Consider the following 21,198-nt stretch of genomic DNA (forward strand, 5'->3'; position numbering starts at 1 on the left):
TATTCATTTCTTGATGCAAAGAATAGCCATGTTGTGGGTTGGATTGCGTCCTCCCCAAAGATATGCTAGAGTCCCAACCCCTAGTACCTATGAATGTGACCTGATTTGGAAATAGAATCTTTGCAGATGTAATTCAGATGAGATCACACTGGAATAAGGTGGGCCCTTAATCCAATATGATTGGCATCCTTATAAACAAAGATGAGAAACAGGGACAGATACACACAAAAGGAGAATGCCATATGAATACAGACACACAGGGAGAACAGCATGTGATGATGAAAGCAGAGAGTGGAATGATGTGTCCATAAGCCAAGGAACACCAAGGGCTGCTGGCAAGGAACATCAAGGGCTAAGAAAAGCACATGGAACAGACCCTCTTCCAGAGCCTTCAGAAAGAGGATGGCCCTGTTGACATCTTGATTTCAGATTTCTGGCTTCCAGAACTATGAGACAATACATTTCTGTTGTTTTTAAGCCACACAGTGTATACCATTTTGTCACAACAGCCTTTGGAAACTAATTCAAGTAGTAAGACAAAGGAGTAAGATTTAAGTACATGGTGGAGGAAAGCTAATAGGGCGGACTTGTCCTATGTCGAGTAATTGTGAGGCATTCGTAAAAAGACATTCATTCTAAAAGAATAAAATCACCCTTATAATCAAGGTCATATATTTCAATGACAATCAGAAAAGGAATTAGCTAGAGAAGAGAGTTAATCTGTACAAAAAATAGTCCTTACTGACATCAAACATTTGTCCTCCTACTCTTTCTAGTATCACATTCCAAGTAACAAAGGTCACCATTAGCGACTATTTCTGTAAATTAAAGGATAATCAAATAGGGATTTTTGGCTAAATACTGTTATAATAAATGGGTCATTGCCTTGGGTATATGTCTTGTTATAATGATTCCATGGAATGTTATCTGCGGTCAAAGATTCCCTTTTGTTATATACTCTGTGCCAACATTTCAACCACTTGTGACTATCTGCTTTCCCTACTAGAATATAAATCCCATGAAAACAGGAAAACAGAAACATATCTGACCTTCTTACCACTATATCTCCAATATCTAAAGCAATGTCTGGAACTTGACAGATGAGATATATAAATACTGGAAAGACCCAGACAGATCTCAGTAAGGGTATGTATGAATATGAACTTGCTCCTGAGTTGGAATACACATAATAACCAAATACAAAAGATAATCCAAGAAAAATGAGATTAGTAGGTGTGGACTCCCAGTTAAACCCATATATTGACATCCTAAGATGATAGTAAAGGATAAAAGGGTATAAACCCTAAGGTCCAAGAGATAGAAGAGACCATAGAAAAGATTTCCACAAATCTTTGCAAGAAAATGGAGGAAAATTAACTGGCCTAACATTTTGAGAAGTGAATATCTACAGTGTGGGATACAAAAGACAGCAGGCCCATAGAATCCCAGAAGAGCTGAGAACTAGAAGGAATAAGGAATGGCTCCCACAATCATAGCTATAGGCCACAAATGAGAGGACTGAATGAAAGTCTATATGGTGAGCATTTGGGGGCCCTGGTCTCCTCCCAACCCCTGCCAGGCAGGGTATCCAACTCCTTCTCCACACTCTGCTTCCAGAATTCTGGCAGCTAGACTGGTACCTCCCAATCAGGGAGGAGATGTGAAGATGGGAAGGATTCAGGAGAGATGGGAGATGGGAAGAATTTTTGCAGAAGATGCTAAGAATGAACAGCCCTGAAGATTCTTATACCCGTGCCTACTTCCCTCAGTGAAAACGTAGGCTTGCCCTTAGAGAAAAGCTCACAAACCTACAAGTCCTGCTCAGACACTAGGAGCTTCCAAATCATTTCTCAGTTGCTGACACTTAAGTACGAATGGACAATCAAGAATCACAAGACATGTAGATGTGACCTCCAATAAGATGTGACCTCCAATTCCAAAAACAGGAATCTGAGGAAGTGCCACAACCTATGACGTATTCCTGCCAAGAACTTGAATCTAAATATCAACAAGCCTCATCTACAATGAAGTACCAACTTATAAAAAATGGAGGGAACAAATAAAAATGATTCTGCACTCTGCAAAATCAATGATGTAGGAAACCACAAGACTAACAACCAGTTCCTTCAATAAGTGAACAGTAAAGGAAAGAGAGGGAAACTTATACATTAAAAGACACTAAAGGGGTGCCTTGCTGGCTCAGTCAGGGGAACATGTGACTCAATCTTGGATTGTGAGTTCAAGCCCCATGTTGGGTGTAGAGATTACTTTAAAAATTAAAAAAAAAAAAAAAAAAAAAAAAAGACACTTAAGATGCATAGCAACCAAATGCAACATATGGACTTTGACTTTGGATCTTGATTTTCGACCTTGATTTTAACAATCTAACTACAAACCAACTGTCAGACAAAAAAACATGAAACAGGGATGCCTGGCTGGCTCAGTTGGAAGAGTGTGTGACCCTTGATCCTGGGGTTGTGAGTCAAAGCCCAACGCTGGGTGTAGAGATTACTAAAAATAAATAAATCAACTTTGGGGGCACCTGAGTGGGTCCACTGGTTAAGCATCCAACTCTTAATTCGGCTCAGGTCTTGAACTCAGGGTTTTGAGTTCAAGCCCCACTTTGGGCTCCACACTGGGCAAGAAGCCTACTTTAAAAAAGAAAAAAGAAAAAAGAAAAATAAACTTAAAAAAACATGGAACAATCAGGGACATGTAAACTTTTTTTTTTTTTTTTTTTTTTTTTTGAGAGAGAGAGAGAACACGTGAGCAGGGGAGGGGCAGAGACAGAGGGGAACAGAGGATTTGAAGCAGGCTCTGTGCTGACAGCTGAGAGCCTGATGCAGGGCCCGAACTCACTAACCATAAGATCATAGCCTGAACCAAAGTTAGAAGCTTAACTGACTGAGCCAACCAGGCACCCCTAAACTTTTTCTACACTAAAAAATATTTTAATAAGTTATTAAGGAATTACCATTAAGGTTTTTACTGTGACAGCAGTGTTGGTTGTTTTTTAAAACAGCACCTCATCTTTTATAGAATATACAAAAAAAATTACAGATAAGTTAGGATAAATTTGAGCACTAAAATTGTTAATGACAGTAATAAAACCCATAGAATAAAATGGCTATTCATGAGTCAGGGCTGAAAATAAACAAATGAAGAGACAGATACATGTGGGAGAAGGGAGGGCTCATCCATACACAGAATGCTCACTGAGAAATGTGGAAGAGGTAGGGTTGGAAAAACCCCATCTTGCAACCATCATGAAGGAAAAGACTTTTTAAAATGGGAGGGAAAGTAGTAAACGTGGATAAAGGTATATGGGGGAGGGGGTTTCTCTGTGATGGGTACATATTATAAGTGCTTGAAACATTTCATAACAAAATGTTTCTTAAAATTCTGGATGAAACAAAGACAATATGGGGAACACAAGAAAAAACCAACAACAACAAAAAGACAACTCTTATAGTTAATATCCTCAAAAACATAAAGAGTACATACTATAGAATAATATAATCCATTGAATAAAATAAGGGTTATTTAAAAGAAAACAAAAGAAGAACAAGAAACAGGAGAGCTAAAACATTAGAAGGTGGCTGATAACATTGAAGAAAGGTCCCAGACAGAGAAAGGGAGTGGGGAATGACAAAAGGAAAAAAAAGTTAGAAAATCAGAGGCTCAATCCAGGGGATCAGATATGCAACTAGCAGGTATTCCAGAGAGAGATGAGAGTGAAAGAGGAAGAAATGATCAAAGAAATAAGAAGAAAGTCTCTCAAAATTGAAATAAATCCTCAGATGAGAGGTCCTGCACAGAGGCTAAATGTCAGAGTAGATCAAACACTTTTTCCCACATGCACGGAGAAAAAGCTTAGGCTACCCGCTTCTTGAGAAGTTACAGGAAAACTAGACATTGTCAAAATTAAAAACAGTTGTGTTTCAAAGGACACAAAGGACATCAAGGAAGTGAAAACACCACTCACTGGGAGAAAATATTTGCAAATCTGCTAAGAGACACGTCTAGTTTATATTTTTAAAAATTCCTACAACTCCATAAAAAACCCCAATTTAAAAATGGACAAGGGATATGAATAGACATTTCTCCAAAGAAAATACATAAATGGCCAATAAGCACATTACAGATGTTCAACATTATTAGCCATCAGGAAAATGCAAATCAAATAAGATAACCATTAGGATGGCTGTAATCGAAAAGACAAAGATTAGGGCACCTGGCTGGCTTAGTTGGAGGGAGCAATGTGATCTCAGGGTCTTGAATTCAAGTCCCATGTTGGGTGTAGAGATTAAACTTCAAAATAAAAAGACAAAAAGATAATAAGTGTTGGTGAGGATGTAGAGAAAGTGAAACCCTCATACACTGATGGTGATAATATAAAAAGGTGCAAGCCACTTTGGAAAACTGGCAGTTCCTCTAAAAGATAAATAGAGTTACCATTTGATCCAGCAGTTCCATTCCTATGTACATAGCCAAAAGAACTCAAAACAAACGTCTATACAAAAACTTGTACATGAATGTTCACGGCGACATTAATAATAGCCAAAAAAGTGAAAACCCAAATGTCCATCAACTCATGGATGGGCAAACAAAATATGGTATAACCATACCATGAAATATTATGCAACCATAAAAAGAAACACAGTACTGTTACATGTTAAAATATGGTTGCATGCTAAAACATGCTAAGTGAAAGAAGCCAATTACAAAGACCTATAACATCATACAATTCCACTTATATGAAATGTCCAGAACAGATAAATCTATGAGTCATAAAGTAAATTCCTGGCTGTCTAGGGCTGGGAGGATTGAAGGGAAAAGGGAATTACTACTAACAAATAAGGGTTTCTTTTTTGGATGGTGAAAATGTTCTAAAATTGAGTATGGTGAGATGGTTGCATAACAATAGATTTAAAAAATACTGAACACTTTCAATTAGTGAATTGTATCATATGTGACTTACATCACAATAAAGCTTTTTAAGGAAGAAAAAGAGAAGGAGGAAGTAGAAGTAGCAGTTATTACAGGAAAAGGTATCCCAAAAACCAAGGAAGCAAATTAAGGGGAAAAAAATGGGAATACAGGCAAGAATGAATTCAATACAATATCAAAAAGAAGAAAATCCCAGGATAGATGTGAAAAGAAGTCTCCAGATTAGAACTGAGTACAGCAGGCACAGAGCAACCAGTTCAGATTAGAGAAGAGGAGGGTCTCCAAGAAAGAGAGGAAATTGACCGTTTTTAGAGTAATTTTGCAGAAAATTACTGATAGGCATAAAAGAAATGCTGAATCACTCAGAAAAAAAAAAATTAGTGATCTGTGTATGGAATACCAGGCAAATGAGAAAAGAAGATAATTATTAATTCTCAGAAAAAATAATGGGATGGAGAAGAAAGAGTTGCAGTACTCTACTTGATTTAGCTATGAAATGTTATAGAACATTGATCATTAATTTAAAAAAAATTTTTTTGCTAAGTTTATTTATTTATTGAGAGAGAGATAAAGAGAGCATGTGCGTGCACACCTGAGCGGGGGAGGGGCAGAGAGAGAGGGAGATAAAGAGAATCCCAAGCAGGCTCCTCACCATCAGTGCAGAGCCTGATGGGGGGCTCAAACTCACCAACCATGAGATCAGACCTGAGTCCAATTTTAGTATATGTGCTGCCGAAGCGAGCACAGATCAGACCTGAGTCCAAAACCAAGAGTCAGATGCTTAACCAACTGAGCCACCCCGGAGCCCCGACCATTAATTTAACATTAAATTAACACATAACCACAATGGCGATAAGATGGAAGGAAAACTGAGCTAAGCACTTATCTTCCACAAGAAGCAGTCAATACTTTATGTGTAAAACTAAAAAATCAGGAAATATCACCCATAAGGATATTTACTTCCAACTTCTAGAAGAGCCAGAGAAAGAGCTAGCAGAATGGAAATTATAACTGGGGAATAGGGCTATTTTCTATTACAAACTTTTAATATTTGCCCACTGCCGGCGGGTCTATTCGAGGCGCGAGGCCTGAGGGCTCCGCCTCCTCGGTTGAGCGGCGAGAGCATTTCCTTCCGACGAAGTTAACTTCTTAAAGAAGTTTCTACGGTATTTTGTGGCTGCTAACAATGAGAAATGAGTGATCCTACGAAAGAAAAGCGAAGAAAGGCCTATATTTATATCTTAAGCCCCAGAATAAGTTTCAACTACTTCTTCCAGGAAGGCTTCTCTGACATTAGAAGTCTCATACTTTCAACGCACTTAGTTAGGCGGGTACCACTAAATCTAAAACGAATAGACCAAAAACAAAACAAAACAAAACACCACTAATGAAGCGGGTACTCTGTGCCAAGTATAGATAGTACTAAGCATTTTTCATTAATTACCTTTTTAACAACTACCTGAACGGGCGGTAGCCATTTCATTTTCCCAACGAAGTATCTAAGTGAGGTAACTAGCTAAGCTGTAGGGCTGGTACTCAGGTCCCTAACACCATCCGTTCAACATTGACTGCATCTACACAGAGGTTGACAGGAAAGCTGACTAGCCTCTTATGAAATAAAAACGAAGCATTGGTCTCCCACTGCTGGAGAGGCTTCACTGTTTTTGCTCTGTTGGGCCCTTCGGGGATCAGATGGGGACCCTGAGGTCTGTGCACAGAAGTCCCCGGCCCGGCCACGCAGCAGGGAACCGCGCAAGCTAAAGAGCCTTACCGGGACGCACGCATCCGCACCCGCCTTCAGCGCACCAGAATCGCGGGAGGATGCGGCGCCCCGGGGCCTGGGCAACAAGTCGCTGACCGGAAGCAGCCCCGGACGGGAAGGACGCGAGCTCCGCGCTGGGCGAGAAAGGCGGATTCCGCGAGTCCTACGCGCTCTCTTCACACCTCTTCCACACCCGAATCACAGTCAATGGGTAGGCAGCACCACTTGCACTTACTTCTAGGGAAGGAAGCGGAGGCTCAGAGAGGAGAGTAGGTTACTGGGCCCAACTCGGAGGGACATGCTCTCGCCGCCCAACCGAGGAGACCGAGCCACTCACAAGCTGGGGACGATTCGATCCAGCCTCATACCTGGACAAGCCGAGCCCTCAGGCCTCGCGCCTCCAGAAGCCCCGGCGGGAGTGGGCAGATGTAGCTGGCGCGGCTCTAGCCCCCCGCGGCCACCGCCTGCCTTGGCGCTTCCCGCGCCTCTGCTCTGGAGTCTTGCGCCGGCCCCGCCCCCGTCTCCACGGTGACGCGGCAAGCGTGTGAGACGCCCCATCTGGGACCCTGTAGTTCGCGCAGCTTCCGTCTGGTAGATGACACGCCTCCCTCTGGCAGTCGAGGGGCACCTGCAATGCCGAGCTGGTCCCAAGGTGTGGGGAGGAATGCATCGTTTGGGCAACCCCAAGGAGAGTTTTCGGCCTCCTGGCCCATTCGCTTCTTTCACAGCTCAGCTTCCTACAGCTACTTTTAGACAAGGGTAGGTGCTGTTTCGAAGCGGATCTCGGAGCTACGCCTCGTGCGGCAAGCACTAGGTATGAGGTTCCCGTCTGGTGGCCCACGATGACGAAGGTTCTCCTCCCCCCACCCCCCCACCTTCAGGCTACCGCGTGAGCCTCTCTGGCTCTTGGTTCTCCACGGTGCGTTCCCAGGCAGTGCGAGCCAGCTCCTAAGGACTAGGGCGCGCACGCGTGGACCAGGGACGTAGTCAATCTGGAAGGGTGAGGGAGGGAGAGATGTCTTTCCGCAGCCCCCGAATTTAATTTATCCCCAGCTGGTATCTTCTCTTAACTCTTCCTTTAAAATTGTAATTAGCAATCACTAATTGTTAGTAAACAGTCGTTAAATTTTTTTTAATGAGTCTATTCCGATCTTTTAAAAATAGGGGTGAGAGAAAGTAGGTGGGGCATCTTTGTATGCTTTTCTCCTATGCTTTATAAAACATTTGAAAGCACATGAGATTTCTGGTGGAGAGAGCAAAGGCTAGCATTTTGTACTTAAATGCTTGGAAGATTATATATTACAAACATGAGGTAAAATAACTTGTTGAATATCACTGGATTAGAATCACGCAGGTAATTTGCATTTCTGCTCTGCTTTTTACGTGTGCTAATTTTTGTTGCCAAAAACAAGTTGTTTAAAAGACGTTCCACTTTAGCTGGACACGTGAAACCAATCTTTTAGGGATGACTAATTGAGTGAGTTTCAAAGTCCTAATTAACACTAACATTTACTAAAATTAGTCCTATGAGTACTTTATACTTTCTAGATGATTTGTGGATACTTTATTCCTGTCATGTGCCTTTACTACCAACAACTCTAACTTAGGAAGGGTTATCTTCATTTGAGTTATTATGATGCATATAATTACTCCTGCCAGGAAAGATTAGAACATAACTGTATAGAATAATAGTGCGGTAGCACTTGCATGATTTCATCCGTTTCTGTTTTAAGTACTTCCCGTAAATAAAATCAAAGATATAAAGTTCCAGAAAGGGTAGAGGCTCTGCAAAGAATTTGTTGTGTGGTCTTTTTTCTTTTTTTTAATGTTTATTTTTGAGAGAGAGACAGAATGTGAGTTGGGGAGAGAGAGAGAGGGAGGCACAGAATCTGAAGCAGACTCCAGGCTTTGAGTTGTCAACACAGAGTCAGTCACAGAGCTCGAACTCACGAACTGTGAGGTCATGACCTGAGCCTATGTTGGATGCTCAACCAACTGAGCCATGCAGGTGCCCCTGTTGTGTGGTCTTCTAAAAGTCCCTTAATTTCTTTATGGTCTTTAACCTGAGTACATGATGCCACATACCTGTGAAACTGTTGAAATTTTATTTTCTTGGAACCAGGGATTACCCTTGGAGCAGGAAAAAATGAACAAGAAAAAGCCCACTTAGAGAGGTGCTGGGTAGTTGAGGTGTAATCCCAACTGAGATGAGGCTGCTCTCAAAATTACCAGGTTTTTAGTATTTTCATGTGCTTCTCTACTGCTCTTCGACTGCTAATTTCCCCAACAGACTGAACTTTTGAGTCCCCTTATGCCAAACTATGAGCCAACAATTGAACCTAAACTAAGACCTTACAAATACGTATTAAAGAACAAGAGTAATTTCTCTTATTCTCTCAAAGAGGCTTCTCATACTGATATTTGAAAATTCATCATTAACTGCAAAGAGGGGCATTGTAGAATTACAAACTATCATTCTTACCAAGGAGAATGATACTCGAAAGCTACAATGAAACAAGGACTTGCAAGCATCTAGCTTTTGCATGGCACAGGTGAAAGACATTTATAGATGCCCTCCTTTATTTATTACCTTTATTCCCAGGTACTAATTTGCTTCTCTTTTCACAAGGACAAATTGAGTCTCTGAAAGATAAGGGAGTTAAGACCAAGGTTCTACAAGGTACTGAAGAAGCGCCTGGTGGAAGACTGCATCCCAACTAGACCAGAGGGCCCAGAAAATTAGCACCAGGCCTCTATCATGGTAGCTACATTGCCTTGAGCAGATTTTGTGTGTATTTGTGGTAATTTGAAAATATGCCCACTAATTCTTTGACACTTCTCCCATATAAAAGTAGTCTAAGTCCCCTCCCCTTGGTGACTTCTATCTAAGGAGCAGATAGTTTGTTGTGGCAGAACAGCGAGTGGCTCTAAGGCTAGATTAGAAAAGACAATTCAGCAACCGGCTGCCCTCGGAATCCTGGCACTATGTTGTAAGAAAAGCTCAGGTCACAGAGAGAAGCCATGTGTAAACTTCCATCCAACTGCTCCAGTAGTCCCAGCTGACAGCCACCATCAAACACCAAATATGTGAGTAAGCGAGCCACTAAATGATCCTAGCCCCAAGCTTTTCACCTATTAAATGGAGCAGAGACCATTTAGTTCTAGCTGTCCCCAGTAGTACTGGCCTAAATTGAAGGTTTGGGTACAAAATAATTATTGAGCTAAGCCAATGGAGTTTGGGGATGGTTGATTATACAGCCATACTTGACTAGAGCAATTTTTTTAATGTTATCTCTAATTCCCACTATAAGCCTGAAAAATAGGTACTGCTGTCCCTTTTTGACAGAGGAGTAAACAGGTCCAGGAAGGTGAAATGACTGGCTTAGGTTTCACACTAAGTGGCAGAGCCAGGATTTAAGAGCTTGAAAGAATAGGCCTTCTTCACTACTCCTGATAGCAATGGGATTAGACCGTTTCCTCAGTCTTCTGAAGAACCTGGATTCCAAAAGCAGCTTGATTTCTAAAATATTAAGACGAACAATGTTTCATTACTTACAATGTGTCTCTCAGTAGGCTTAAAACACACATACACACACAAAACCAGTATAAGGCTTTTTAACCACCTTAACCTTTTTAATCTTGACAACAGCCCCTGTGAGTGGGTTATCTTTCCAATTTTACAGACTACAAAACCAAGGCTAAGGATAAATAAATGGCCTAATTCTCCCCAGCCTGTAGTGTATGGTAGAGCTGGGATGTGAACTCAAGCCTAATTTGCAAACGTTTCCCTCCGCCTCTTGCCTGCAAAGATAGTATACACTTTATTCTGTGTTCCAGATGAAAAACGTTTTCATAATTTTCTCGGTTGGCAAGACTCCTAGGAAGGGAATTTAGTGATCACTCAATGCCCAATCCCAATCTACGCCCACACATCATTTCACATCAACCCCAGGCGGTCGCAAGGGACAGAGACTGGGGCTCGTGATATTACCGCAGATCAGGCTCACAGGTGATCACCGTCATACCTTTACTGATCGCTCCTCCCCAGCACGGCAGTTACTCTTCTGTCTCAGAGTAGGGAAATTATGTTTGCATCTGTGTTCGCATTTGCAGTCTCGCCACTGTGCTAAGCGCTTGACACTCGCCCTTCCCCTTCCTGTGCAAGCTATGGAAAGGTTCGAGTTATGATGGGGGAAAAAACCCTTTCAATGAATCTGTCAGTCGCCCTTCGCTCAATCGAAAGCAGTCGCGCGGCAAGTTTGTTAATGCAACAACGCACAATCTCATAAATTTATAGAGAGGGGCCGTTTTAGAAAGGAGAGCGAAAACTCAAAAGTTGTTCGGGCTTTGCCCAACATTACACCCACTAATGAAAAACTTGAGATTCGGGCCCACAACTGGGAAGCTCAAAAGCCCCCAGGTTCTCCTCAGACTGCCACTGCCGAAGCCCCAGGCTTCCCCGCCGTTGCGAACTGTGCGAACGTCGAAGTCGACGCGCTCACAAGTCGCACCAGGCCGCAGACCCCAGCCCACTTCGCTGGTGCCACCGCCTTCCAGGGAGAACTGCCAGCCTGGGGCCTCGGCCTCCCAGCACCGCCCGCCCGGTTCTGCTCCGCCCCGAAGCGCGCGTGGGAACGCAGAGTCCTCCTCAGGGCTGCCCAGGACGACCGCCTGTGCGCACCTGTAAGGGCTTCTGCGGCCCCCGCCGCCTCCCCCTCCCCGCCGCCGCCATCTCCTCGGCGCCTCCGCTTCCCCGCCGCGGGACGCACGCAAGGGCCGGCGCCCCAGGAGCGCGCCGAGATGTTTCTCTTTTCCGCCCGGCACTGCCGCGGCCACCTCACATCCGGGCGCGCGGCGGCGAAGGCGGTGCTGGGGCCCGGGTGCGTGGAGGGAGTTATTAAGGGGGAGGGGGCCCGGGAGGAGGGGCGGAGGGCTGGGCTGTGGTTACGGCGGCTGAAGAGAGACAGTCCGAGCTGGCGGGGGGGCGGGGGGGGCGAGAGCGAAGGCCGCGCGGAGCAGCCCTCTGACCGGCGCGGGCAGTAGGGAGGGGAGCGGCGGTCGAGGCGAAGGGCCGCCGAGCGGCGGAGGCACAGAGTAAGGGCCTGGTGGCGGCGGGAGCCGAGGCGCCGCGCGCCAAGGGCCGCAGGAAGGGCAGGGGCGCGGGCGCGCTGCTCCCGGGGTCGCGTGCGTGAGCGCGAGCGCCGGGGCACGCGCGGGGGGCGGGCAGGGACGCGAGGCCAGCGGGGCGGCCGGCGGGCAGCGGGCTGGCGGGCTGGCGGGGCCCGAGCCGCCGGGCCGGGGCGGACGGCGGCGGGCCTGCGCCGGCTCCAGCTTGGAGCGGCCGGGCCGGGGGATTCGATCTCCCCGCTCCCTTCGGCCCGCCTCCCCTCCGTGAGTACAGTCCCCGCCCTTCCTCCGAAGGAGGCCGCTGGGCCGCGGCCTGCGCGAGGGGCCGGGGGTTGGGGTCGCGGCCCGGGAAAGCCGAGTTTCGGAGCTGAAGCCGGATCTCGCCCCTTCCTTGCTATGGGCGCGCCTGACATGGCCACAGGTGCCGCCGGCCGGGTGGGGGGCGCTCGGGCCCCAGCCCCTGGCCTCTGGATAACAAGGGGCAGCTGGCGCCGTCCATTGGCAAGTGACAGGCACTTTACCACAGTCCGACTTCCCGGATCCCCAGCCCCAACTAGTCTCCTACCTGCCCCCACTCGGAAAACTTCCCCACTGCTGTCTGAAAGGTCCTCATGGGTGGCAGTGACTAATTTTGGTTTCTTTTTGTTTTAAAGCTGCTTGAAGGCTGTACCCTGATTTGGGCACCTTCTACTTATGCTTTCCTTACCCCTTTGATGCTTAGAACACAACTAGAAGAGCTAAGTACCAGTGGTTCTATTTCCAAGTGGGTTCTGGTTTATGGAATAGTTGTTGAATGAGACTTTGTTTTTAAAAGGTAGTCATTTTAAGAGATAAAAGAGTTTCAGTGTTTTAAACAGTCTTCTGAAAACATAGTGTTCTCTGTAACAGTTTTGCTGATTTATCTTCCAGGTGCAAAGAATTGTAGACCAAGGAGCCATGGATAGGAGAAGTGTGGGAGAAACAGAAAACGGAGATGCCTTTCTTGACCTGAAGAAGCAACCAGCCTCCAAATCCCCCCATCGCTATACAAAAGTAAGCTTTGTTACTAATGAAATAGTGTTTCTTTATAGGTGGGGGAGGTTGGTAACATTGTGTAGATATTTCATTAGTATTATCAAAAGTGGGAGTCTCATTCTGACTCACTATATGGACTAAATATTACTAAATTTAGTAAAGCATTTCTTTGAATTTTTTTCTGGAAGTGTGAATACGCGGTTTAAACTAGAATTTGCTTCTGAGTAGTTTTCACGTGAAGGGAATATTGGCTTAGATGGCATATGAATTTGTGGATCAGTGTATGTTGGCTCAAATGTTCTATAACAACCATAACTGGTATATTACTGATTTATATGCTGTAGAGTAAGGATTCCAGTTTTGCATGCAAATCACTCAAGGTTCTGTACTTGTTGAAGCTACTGCTCAGTATCTTACTGGCTCCTAAATGTTTCTGAAGAGGTTGACAGGACTCAGTGAGCTGTGAATTCATTTTTCGTTCCCTGAAATGTATTGGCTGGAGTACAAAAAATGTGCTTGGGACTGTTGACAGGAAGAGTCATGTTCTAGTTGGTCCCATATCTGTATTTCCTAAGTATGGACCCAATCAAGGGTTCTGATGTGGTTATTATCCCTGACTTTCCAGAATAATGATTAATATTTTGAAGTCAGGCCTTGTTTGTGTACTGGTGCCACTACTTGATAAAGTATCAACTGCTGTTAGAGTAATACTCATTTTTACTATTAAAAAAAATCTGATAGCATTTCATTTTTTCATTCAGATTTGGTCTTCCCAAATGTAGTTTTTCTCAAACCTGAAAGTGCTGAAGCCATGTTTCACAATTTAAATTCATTATCTAAAATGTTGATAGTTGAATTCCAAATGCAGAAAAGCTTATTAAATGAAGAGAAACTGATTTGAACTGCTTATTTTATATGCTTATGTGATTTCAACTTTCCTAGCACTTTTTGAATAAAAGTTCTTAATTGGTATTCTACTTGTAGAATCCAGGCAGAGAGGCTTTTGAATCACTTTCATAATGATCAAAGGGTGGCATGTATAGACCATCTTTATATGTATATCCATATTTAGGCTTAAGTCATTTTTAGGGAAGGTATTATTGATCTCTCTTAGGCTAGAACTTGTGTGTGTCTACAGTAAAGATAAAGAAGGTCAATATTGCCCACTTTTGATAATATAGTCTTAGAATTTTGTCATACTTAGATAAATGTGCCTCAAAGAAATGATTAAGAACATTTTTTAGGTTAATGACAGTGAATCTTAGATATAATGGTCTTCTCTACCAAAATTGATTGGAAATTGGCTTACTGTCCATTCCATTTGAGAAGATTTAGTTCATGGCACTTTTAGGATCATGTTTAGGCAGTGTTAGGGTAGTGGTTTCATGCATATGTGTTTCTCACAGTTTGCTTAATCTAGTCCTTGAGGCAAACTAAGCCTTTCTCCTTTGAAGAAAGCTTGAAACAATCCTGTGTTCTGAGAACTATAGTAAGTGGTCTGTTTTTGCACAACTGGAATAATACTTCAGCCATCCTACTCCTTACCTACATACTGAGATCAAACTATTGGAATAAAGCATATAGTAATGTTTCTGCATGGGCTAGAAAGTTTAGAAGCAATAGAAGGAAACTGTCCTCAGTGATTTTTATAGGTGATGTGTTTGTGAGAACTTGTAAATGTGGAATGTTAACTACAAGACTAAAAAACATATTGGCTAGATGAGAGGGCTTCTCAAACTTTGACCCTTCTTAGTTTAACGTTCATTTGTTTTATGAGATGATGTTAGTAGTCTGTTCAAAATTCGAGAGTTTTTTCCATGAAGGTGGAGAAGTCCAGATATTTGTCCTAGTGCTTTTATTTTTTTTTTAATTTTTTTTTAACGTTTTATTTATTTTTGAGAGAGAGAGACAGAGCATGAACGGGGGAGGGGCAGAGAGAGAGGGAGACACAGAATCGGAAGCAGGCTCCAGGCTCTGAGCCGTCAGCCCAGAGCCCGACGCGGGGCTCGAACCCACGGACCGCGAGATCGTGACCTGAGCCAAAGTCGGACGCCCAACTGACTGAGCCATCCAGGCGCCCCTGTCCTAGTGCTTTTAAAAGTAACATATCAGAGTCTCCTGTGCTATATTGTCCATCTTGCTTCCTAAATGTTGGTTTGTCTGGGGATTACCTGTGAACCCTTATAAAGTGTGAATTCTGTTAGGTTAGGAGTGGGCTTGAAATTTTGGCTTTTTAACCTCCCAGGTGGTGCCCTTACTGCAGGTCCACTGACCATACTTTGAATAGCAAGTCTTGAGTCTTCCTTGGAGAACTTGATATATGGTCTTGATGTTGTCAAGCAAGTCAGATGCATAATTACTCCCTAGGGTTCTGTTGGTGTCCATTGTGTTTCCACGAATGTATTAGGAAGTCAAGTTAAGAATCACATTAGGTACTTTCAGGCCTACCCCTAAGCCTCAGTGATGATTAATTGGAATGTATAAGTGGATGTATCATATGCACCTGTTATTCTGGGAATCTTGAGCCCTTAATTTATAAGCTCACTCAGGTCCGTTTCGCTAGGCCAGATTCCCAAGACCAAAAGCTATGTTTTGGTAACACTTAAATGTGCATGTATAAAGTGCTTGAATTATGTTGAAGGGCTTTTGGAGGTTACACAGTGGGATCTCCCCCTCAAAGTCATGGATTAAAAGTGTTTTTAGACAGTGGTCTCTGAACTAGTGTTTAGCACCAACTGGTAACCTCTTAGAAATATAAAACCTCAAGCCCCATTTCAGTGGTATTGAATCAGATTCTAGGGATAGGGCCTTGTTCACATATAACAAGTCTTTCAGGGAATTCTGACTCTGATTCAAGTTTGAGAACTGTTGGTTTAGGAAAACAAGATAAGGTGGTCATGCTTATTAATGGAAAGACTTTGAGGCCTATTCAAATTTTTCTTACCTTCATCAGAGGTCCTTGTTGTTTACTAGTTCTTGAGGTGTGGTACCTGCTCTTGGTGACACCATCTTCTGCTTCAAACAGTAGAAATGCTTTGGACTGTTCCACTATTCAGATCCATGTTCTTTTTCTTTGAGTAGACAGACTGATTTTAGGATATACATATTTGGTGCTGCTCCTTCTCTGCTCCTGTGTCTTGTCACTGATTCCTTATCAAATTTTATCACCTGCCAGTTGAACAGGGTATAAAAGCAGGGGCACTGCTAACATTCAGCTTAGTACTGCCCAGTGTTAATCATACCTGTCCAATCTACCAGCTAAAAAAAAGTAGGGATTGGATTTTACTGAGTTTAATTTCATGTGTGCTCATTGCCTTGGCACCATTTTGGTGTCTATAGGTATCTTCAGAGGAGGCACTCCACCCTGATTTGTGGCTGATGGGCACTTAGGCACCGTGATACAGCCATGTTTATATCTTTGCTTTAAAAGCATTTAAAAGGGGCGTCTGGGTGGCTCAGTTGGTTGAGCGTCCGACTTCAGCTCGGGTCATGATCTTGCGGCTCGTGAGTTCGAACCCTGACAGCTGCGCTGACAGCTCTGAGCCTGGAGCCTGCCTCAGATTCTGTGTTCCTCCCTCTCTCTGCCCCTCCCCAGCTCATGTTCTGTCTCTCTCTCTGAAGAATAAATATTAAAAAAAAAATTTAAACCGGTAAAAAAAGGCACCAGAAGTGGACTAATTTGAGTAATTCTCCTAGCCTTCTTGGAGAGAATCAGTTATAAGACTTGAAGTCCAGCCTCTGAGAAAAGAGGGGCTATGATTTAAGTCCTAGCTTGAAATCAGTAGTCAGATGATCAGGTTTAACTATACCTGATCTAATTTTTAGATATCTAATTTGATAACTTCATAGATACCTTTCATAAACCGAGTTGAGAAGTAACCTCTAACAGGTGGCATTTCAGTGACATACTTAGCTACAAACTTAAGCTAATATAAAAGTTAAGGATATTTGTTTATATTGGGGAATTATGGTATGAAAAATCATTATACAATCTTAATGTTTCAGCTGTTCAGAAAACTAGGTAACTACAAGTTCTTACAGGGGGTCAGCTGGCAACACCATAGATACTGTCTTATGGTTGTTCTTTCTTACCTGTTCCAATTCTAAGTCATCTTGAAAAGTGGGGATTCAGGGCTCTTGCCCCCATGAGTATACTTTCCTCCTTGCTCATGGTGGGAACTTCTAGCTAGATAAGAAACCGGTCATTTTACAATTGGAACTGTTAACATAAAGATTTGTGGGTTGGGCCTTTGATTCAGTGAAGGATGCTATGAAGGGAGGCTGACTTAAGGAAAGCCTACCCAAGGATGTGGCAGTTTGGCTCAGGGTTCCTGGTAGTCCCGCTGGGCAGGGACAAACCCAACACTGAGTGGCAGCTGCTGGGAGGTGTCATGCACCTTCCTTGTCCTCCCCAGAGAAGCAGTGAAGACAAGAGGATCAGGGGCATTGAGCCCCACTGCCTGATTTAGGATCACCACTTACTTACCTTGTGTGGCCTTCAGTCACGTACTTAGCTTCTCTGGTTCTCATCCTTTTCCTCTGTAAAATGCGGGTGGAATAGTATCTACTTCATAGGATTTTTGTGGGGAATAAATGAGAAAATGCATGTCAAGTGTTTAGAAAAGTGGCTGATGCACAGTAAGTGCTAAAAACTCTTTAGGATGTAATAAGGGTATTAAAAGATATCTTCTTTAGATACCAACTTCAGATCAAGATGCTTAATTTTTAAATGTCACAGTAACTATTTCCAGTTTAATATGAAACCAGAAAGCCCTATTGAAGATGTAATGTCACTACCCTAAAAATGGTTTTAAGTTTTCTTCTAGTATTTACCTACTTAACATTTTATATTGTTTTTACCCATTGTATAAACACATTTAAAAGCCAAGATTAATTTTTTGTGTTGGCCAGATTAATGGAGAAAACAGACTTTGGTGGGTTTTTTTTCCCCCATTTGCATTTTCTTAGTTTCAAATCTTTCAGTAGACGAAAGTCTTTGCATCAGATCAGCCACCATTAGATGCTTGGATGAATCCAGGTCTGAGGTCCTGCTTAACAGCTCTGCAGGATCCTTTGAATTCTGACCTACCTGTAAGAACTGTTATAAATGGTGCCCACAGCAACAAACTTCATAAATGATGGTGGATGTATCCCATGTGTTCCCTATGTTGTTACTTCACCGTTGCCCCGGCTATCATCTGTGGGTACCATTACCTCCTTGTGATCTATTTTTAACAGGTTTCTAATCCTTTCAGAAAAGTCATCTGACTCAACAGAATGAATATCTGGTCAGTCAGCAACCATCTAAGAGCCCGATGACCAGTCCCAGTGCTAGTGGTTGTATTGAGGATGGGGACTGGGAGAGAAGGTCAAAGGGGGATGACCCAACCTATAAACACTGTTCTGGGGACATTTGCCTTCTTTAGGCAGAGCCTCTTTAGGAAGAGCCAGGCACACACACACTAATAAGGTACTGGGTCACTTCTACAGTGCTTTGACCATTAACAATGAAATAAAACTTTGGGTTTTTTATAAAATATCTCTTAATATTTTAAAAGTTGAGCTTTTTGCTCTTGTGAATTGAATTCAACTCACAAAGGTAAATATTTCCCCTTTCATCTTATGTCAGTGACTCATGTGAAATTCTTCTAGAACATAAGAATGTCATCAGAACCTGCAGCTGCTTCTGCATGAGATTTCTGCAACAAGAAACTGGATGTGGATTTTAACCACTGTTGTTTTGGGCTTATATTCACATTCATTTGCTTTTTACTTTAATATTGATCACTAAAAGTGGGTGCCCATATTAGTACTCCTCAAATTGTTTTGGGAAGCTTGACATTTTCTTTAAGGAAAATGTTAGTTTAGCTGCTAAAACTAAGAAAATGGCTGTTGGGCAGTTAGCAGCTTATTCTTGCCTAGTCAGGTTTTAAAACCTGTGCAAAAAGTAAGGTCTCACATATTAACTGTTCTCTTGTCCAGATGGTAATTGTAGTGAATTTGTTTATAAAAAAAAAATTTTTTTAACGTTTATTTATTTTTGAGACAGAGAGAGACAGAGCATGAACGAGGGCGGGTCAGAGAGAGGGAGACACAGAATCTGAAACAGGCTCCAGGCTCTAGGCTCTGAGCCGTCAGCACAGAGCCTGACGCGGATCTCGAACTCATGGACCGCGAGATCATGACCTGAGCCGAAGTCGGACGCTTAACTGAGCCACCCAGGCGCCCCCTGAATTTGTTTATAATTAGTAAATTCCTGTGGGTTCGTAGGAGTCTGCAAAAGGGTAATCTCCCATTACCCCCTGAAATATTCTTAGGGAAGGAGCATTCCCAGCTCAGAGAACACTTTCCACGTATTTTGCCTTTAGCCAAAGTTGAAGGTTTTCTTTGAAAATATCCCAAAGAGTTTGCCTTTTCTGGAATATTGCTCTTAAAGGGCTCTTGATGAAATGGCAAGTTCAAGAACACTTCTCTTGAGAAACTGGAGAGCCATGGGGTCAGGGCCAAGGGTCATCTGCGTATTCTAGATACTAAGCCTGGTACGCAGGAAATGTTCTGTGTACAGCTATGAAAAAAGCAATTTTTGTATTGAGTTAGCTCATGGTTTCTCCCCTCCCCACCTTAATGGGGAAGCTTCTTAGTCTGGGATACCATCTGATGCCACTTAAGATGTTGGTGGAAGGTATAACAGATCTAACTCTCTAAACCCCACGAGGAGGAGCTCTCATTGTCCCTAAATGTCCAAGTGCACTTTGGGCCACATTTTCAGAAACAACCATTTAAAGTACCACTTCTTAACTTCTTTGGGGCCCATCGGAAATCTTTTGAAGGTGTGAGTACTCACTGCAGAAATTGCACAAATGCAGTTTTGCATATGGTTTCCTTGAGGCCATGAAATTGGTTTAAGAAGCCCTGCTTTCAAGAACAGTAAGTAGAACTTTATCTAGATGTTTAAAGTTATTCCCAGCAGCTTTTACAATCCAAGAACTGTTTTGTTTTCCCAGTTATCAGCCTGTTAAACAAAATGGCTCTTCATCCTCTATAGACAGGTGGGCGATGTTTTAGCCATTGCGCTTGGTCAGCAGCACCATTTGTGCTGCTGGCATGGTTAATGCCAGTGTATACAACTGGCTCACTGCTCTACCCTGTGCTCTTATAGGCCTGTCAAGTTGTATAATCAGTCCCTGGAATATTTATTAACACCTAGTATACGTTAAGCATATAAAGTCAACAAAGAAAACTGGAATAACTTGGGAAGGAAAATTAAAACATTTTTACCAACCTAAGCAACTCTCATCTGAGGATAGTTGGCATTTATCAGTCTGTGGTTAGAGCAGTAAGTCTGTAAGAAAGAAATTAAATAAAATATTAATCTCTGGGTAACTGAACACCTTAGTTTAATTTACTGAAAAATATTTTTTATTGAGTGGTGCCTGGGTGACTCAGTTAAGCATCCAACCTTGATTTCCGCTCAGGTTATGATCTCACGGCTCGGGAGTTCAAGCCCTGCATCAGGCTCTGCACTGAGGGTTTGGAACCTGCTTGGGAATCTCTCTCTCTCTGCCCCTCCCCACTTCCTCCTCTCTCTCAAAATAAAATATTTTTTTGAGACATAATTCACATAAAATTCACCCCTTTAAAGGTGTACCATTCAGTGGTCTTCAGTAAATTCAGAGTTGTACAACCATCACTATTATCTGATTCCAAAATATTGTCATGACCCCAAACAGAAACTCTGTACCCCCATTAGTAGTCACTCTCATTATCCCTTTTCCCCAGACCCTGGCAAGCCTTAATCTACTTTCTGACCATGGATTTACCTATTCTAAACATTGCATATAAACAGAATCCTACCACATGTGGCCTTTTTTGTCTGGATTCTTTTAGTTAACTTAATGTTTCCAAGGTTTGTGTTATAGCATGTATCAGTACTTCATTCCTTTTTATTGCCAAATAATATTCCATTGTATGGATTTACCACATTTTGTTTATCCATTCATCAGTTGATGGGCATACGGCTTTCTATTTTTTTTTGCTATTGTAAATAATGCTGCTGTGAGCATTTGTGTACAAGTTTTTGTGTGGACATAATTTTTTCAGTTCCTTTTGGTATATACTTAGGACTGTAATTGCTGGGTCATATAGTAACTGTAACTTTTGGAGAAACTGCCACTGTTTGCCAGAGCAGCTGCACTGGCAGCTGTAATTTCTCCACATCCTTGTCAATCTTGTTATTTTCCCATTTTTCTTTTTTAATAGCCAACTTAGTACACGTGAAGTGGTATCTCACTGTGGTTTTGACTTGCATTTCCTTAATGACAAATGATTTTGAACATCTTTCATGT

At 42.8% G+C, this 21,198-nt stretch overlaps 2 protein-coding genes across 7 annotated transcripts in view; one reads left to right on the plus strand and one right to left on the minus strand.

The window, feature by feature from the left end:
* The window catches only part of SFI1 (SFI1 centrin binding protein), a 105,697-nt gene extending 98,131 nt beyond the window's left edge, over nucleotides 1–7,566 (minus strand). The window contains exons 1-2 of the mRNA XM_060612646.3: nucleotides 7,081–7,566; nucleotides 6,722–6,949 (exon numbers count right to left, since the gene is read on the minus strand). The gene's annotated coding sequence lies outside the window, so the exon portion shown is untranslated. The remainder of the gene's footprint in view (nucleotides 1–6,721; nucleotides 6,950–7,080) is intronic.
* A 4,130-nt stretch (nucleotides 7,567–11,696) lies between these two features.
* The window catches only part of EIF4ENIF1 (eukaryotic translation initiation factor 4E nuclear import factor 1), a 44,943-nt gene continuing 35,441 nt past the window's right edge, over nucleotides 11,697–21,198 (plus strand). For 3 of the 6 annotated variants that reach the window (XM_060612635.3, XM_078435646.2, XM_078435647.1), the window contains exons 1-2: nucleotides 11,697–11,806; nucleotides 12,749–12,871. In XM_060612635.3, the coding sequence (XP_060468618.1) occupies nucleotides 12,776–12,871 (96 nt within the window). In that variant the 5' untranslated portion in view covers nucleotides 11,697–11,806; nucleotides 12,749–12,775. Of the gene's footprint in view, nucleotides 11,807–11,920; nucleotides 12,104–12,154; nucleotides 12,261–12,748; nucleotides 12,872–21,198 lie in introns of those variants that run through there. The other 3 variants (XM_078435645.2, XM_060612634.3, XM_060612636.3) reach the window with 3 other exon arrangements.

Source organism: Panthera onca, chromosome D3 (genome assembly GCF_046562875.1).
Source record: "Panthera onca isolate mPanOnc1 chromosome D3, mPanOnc1 haplotype 2, whole genome shotgun sequence".
Taxonomy (NCBI): Eukaryota; Metazoa; Chordata; class Mammalia; order Carnivora; family Felidae; genus Panthera; species Panthera onca.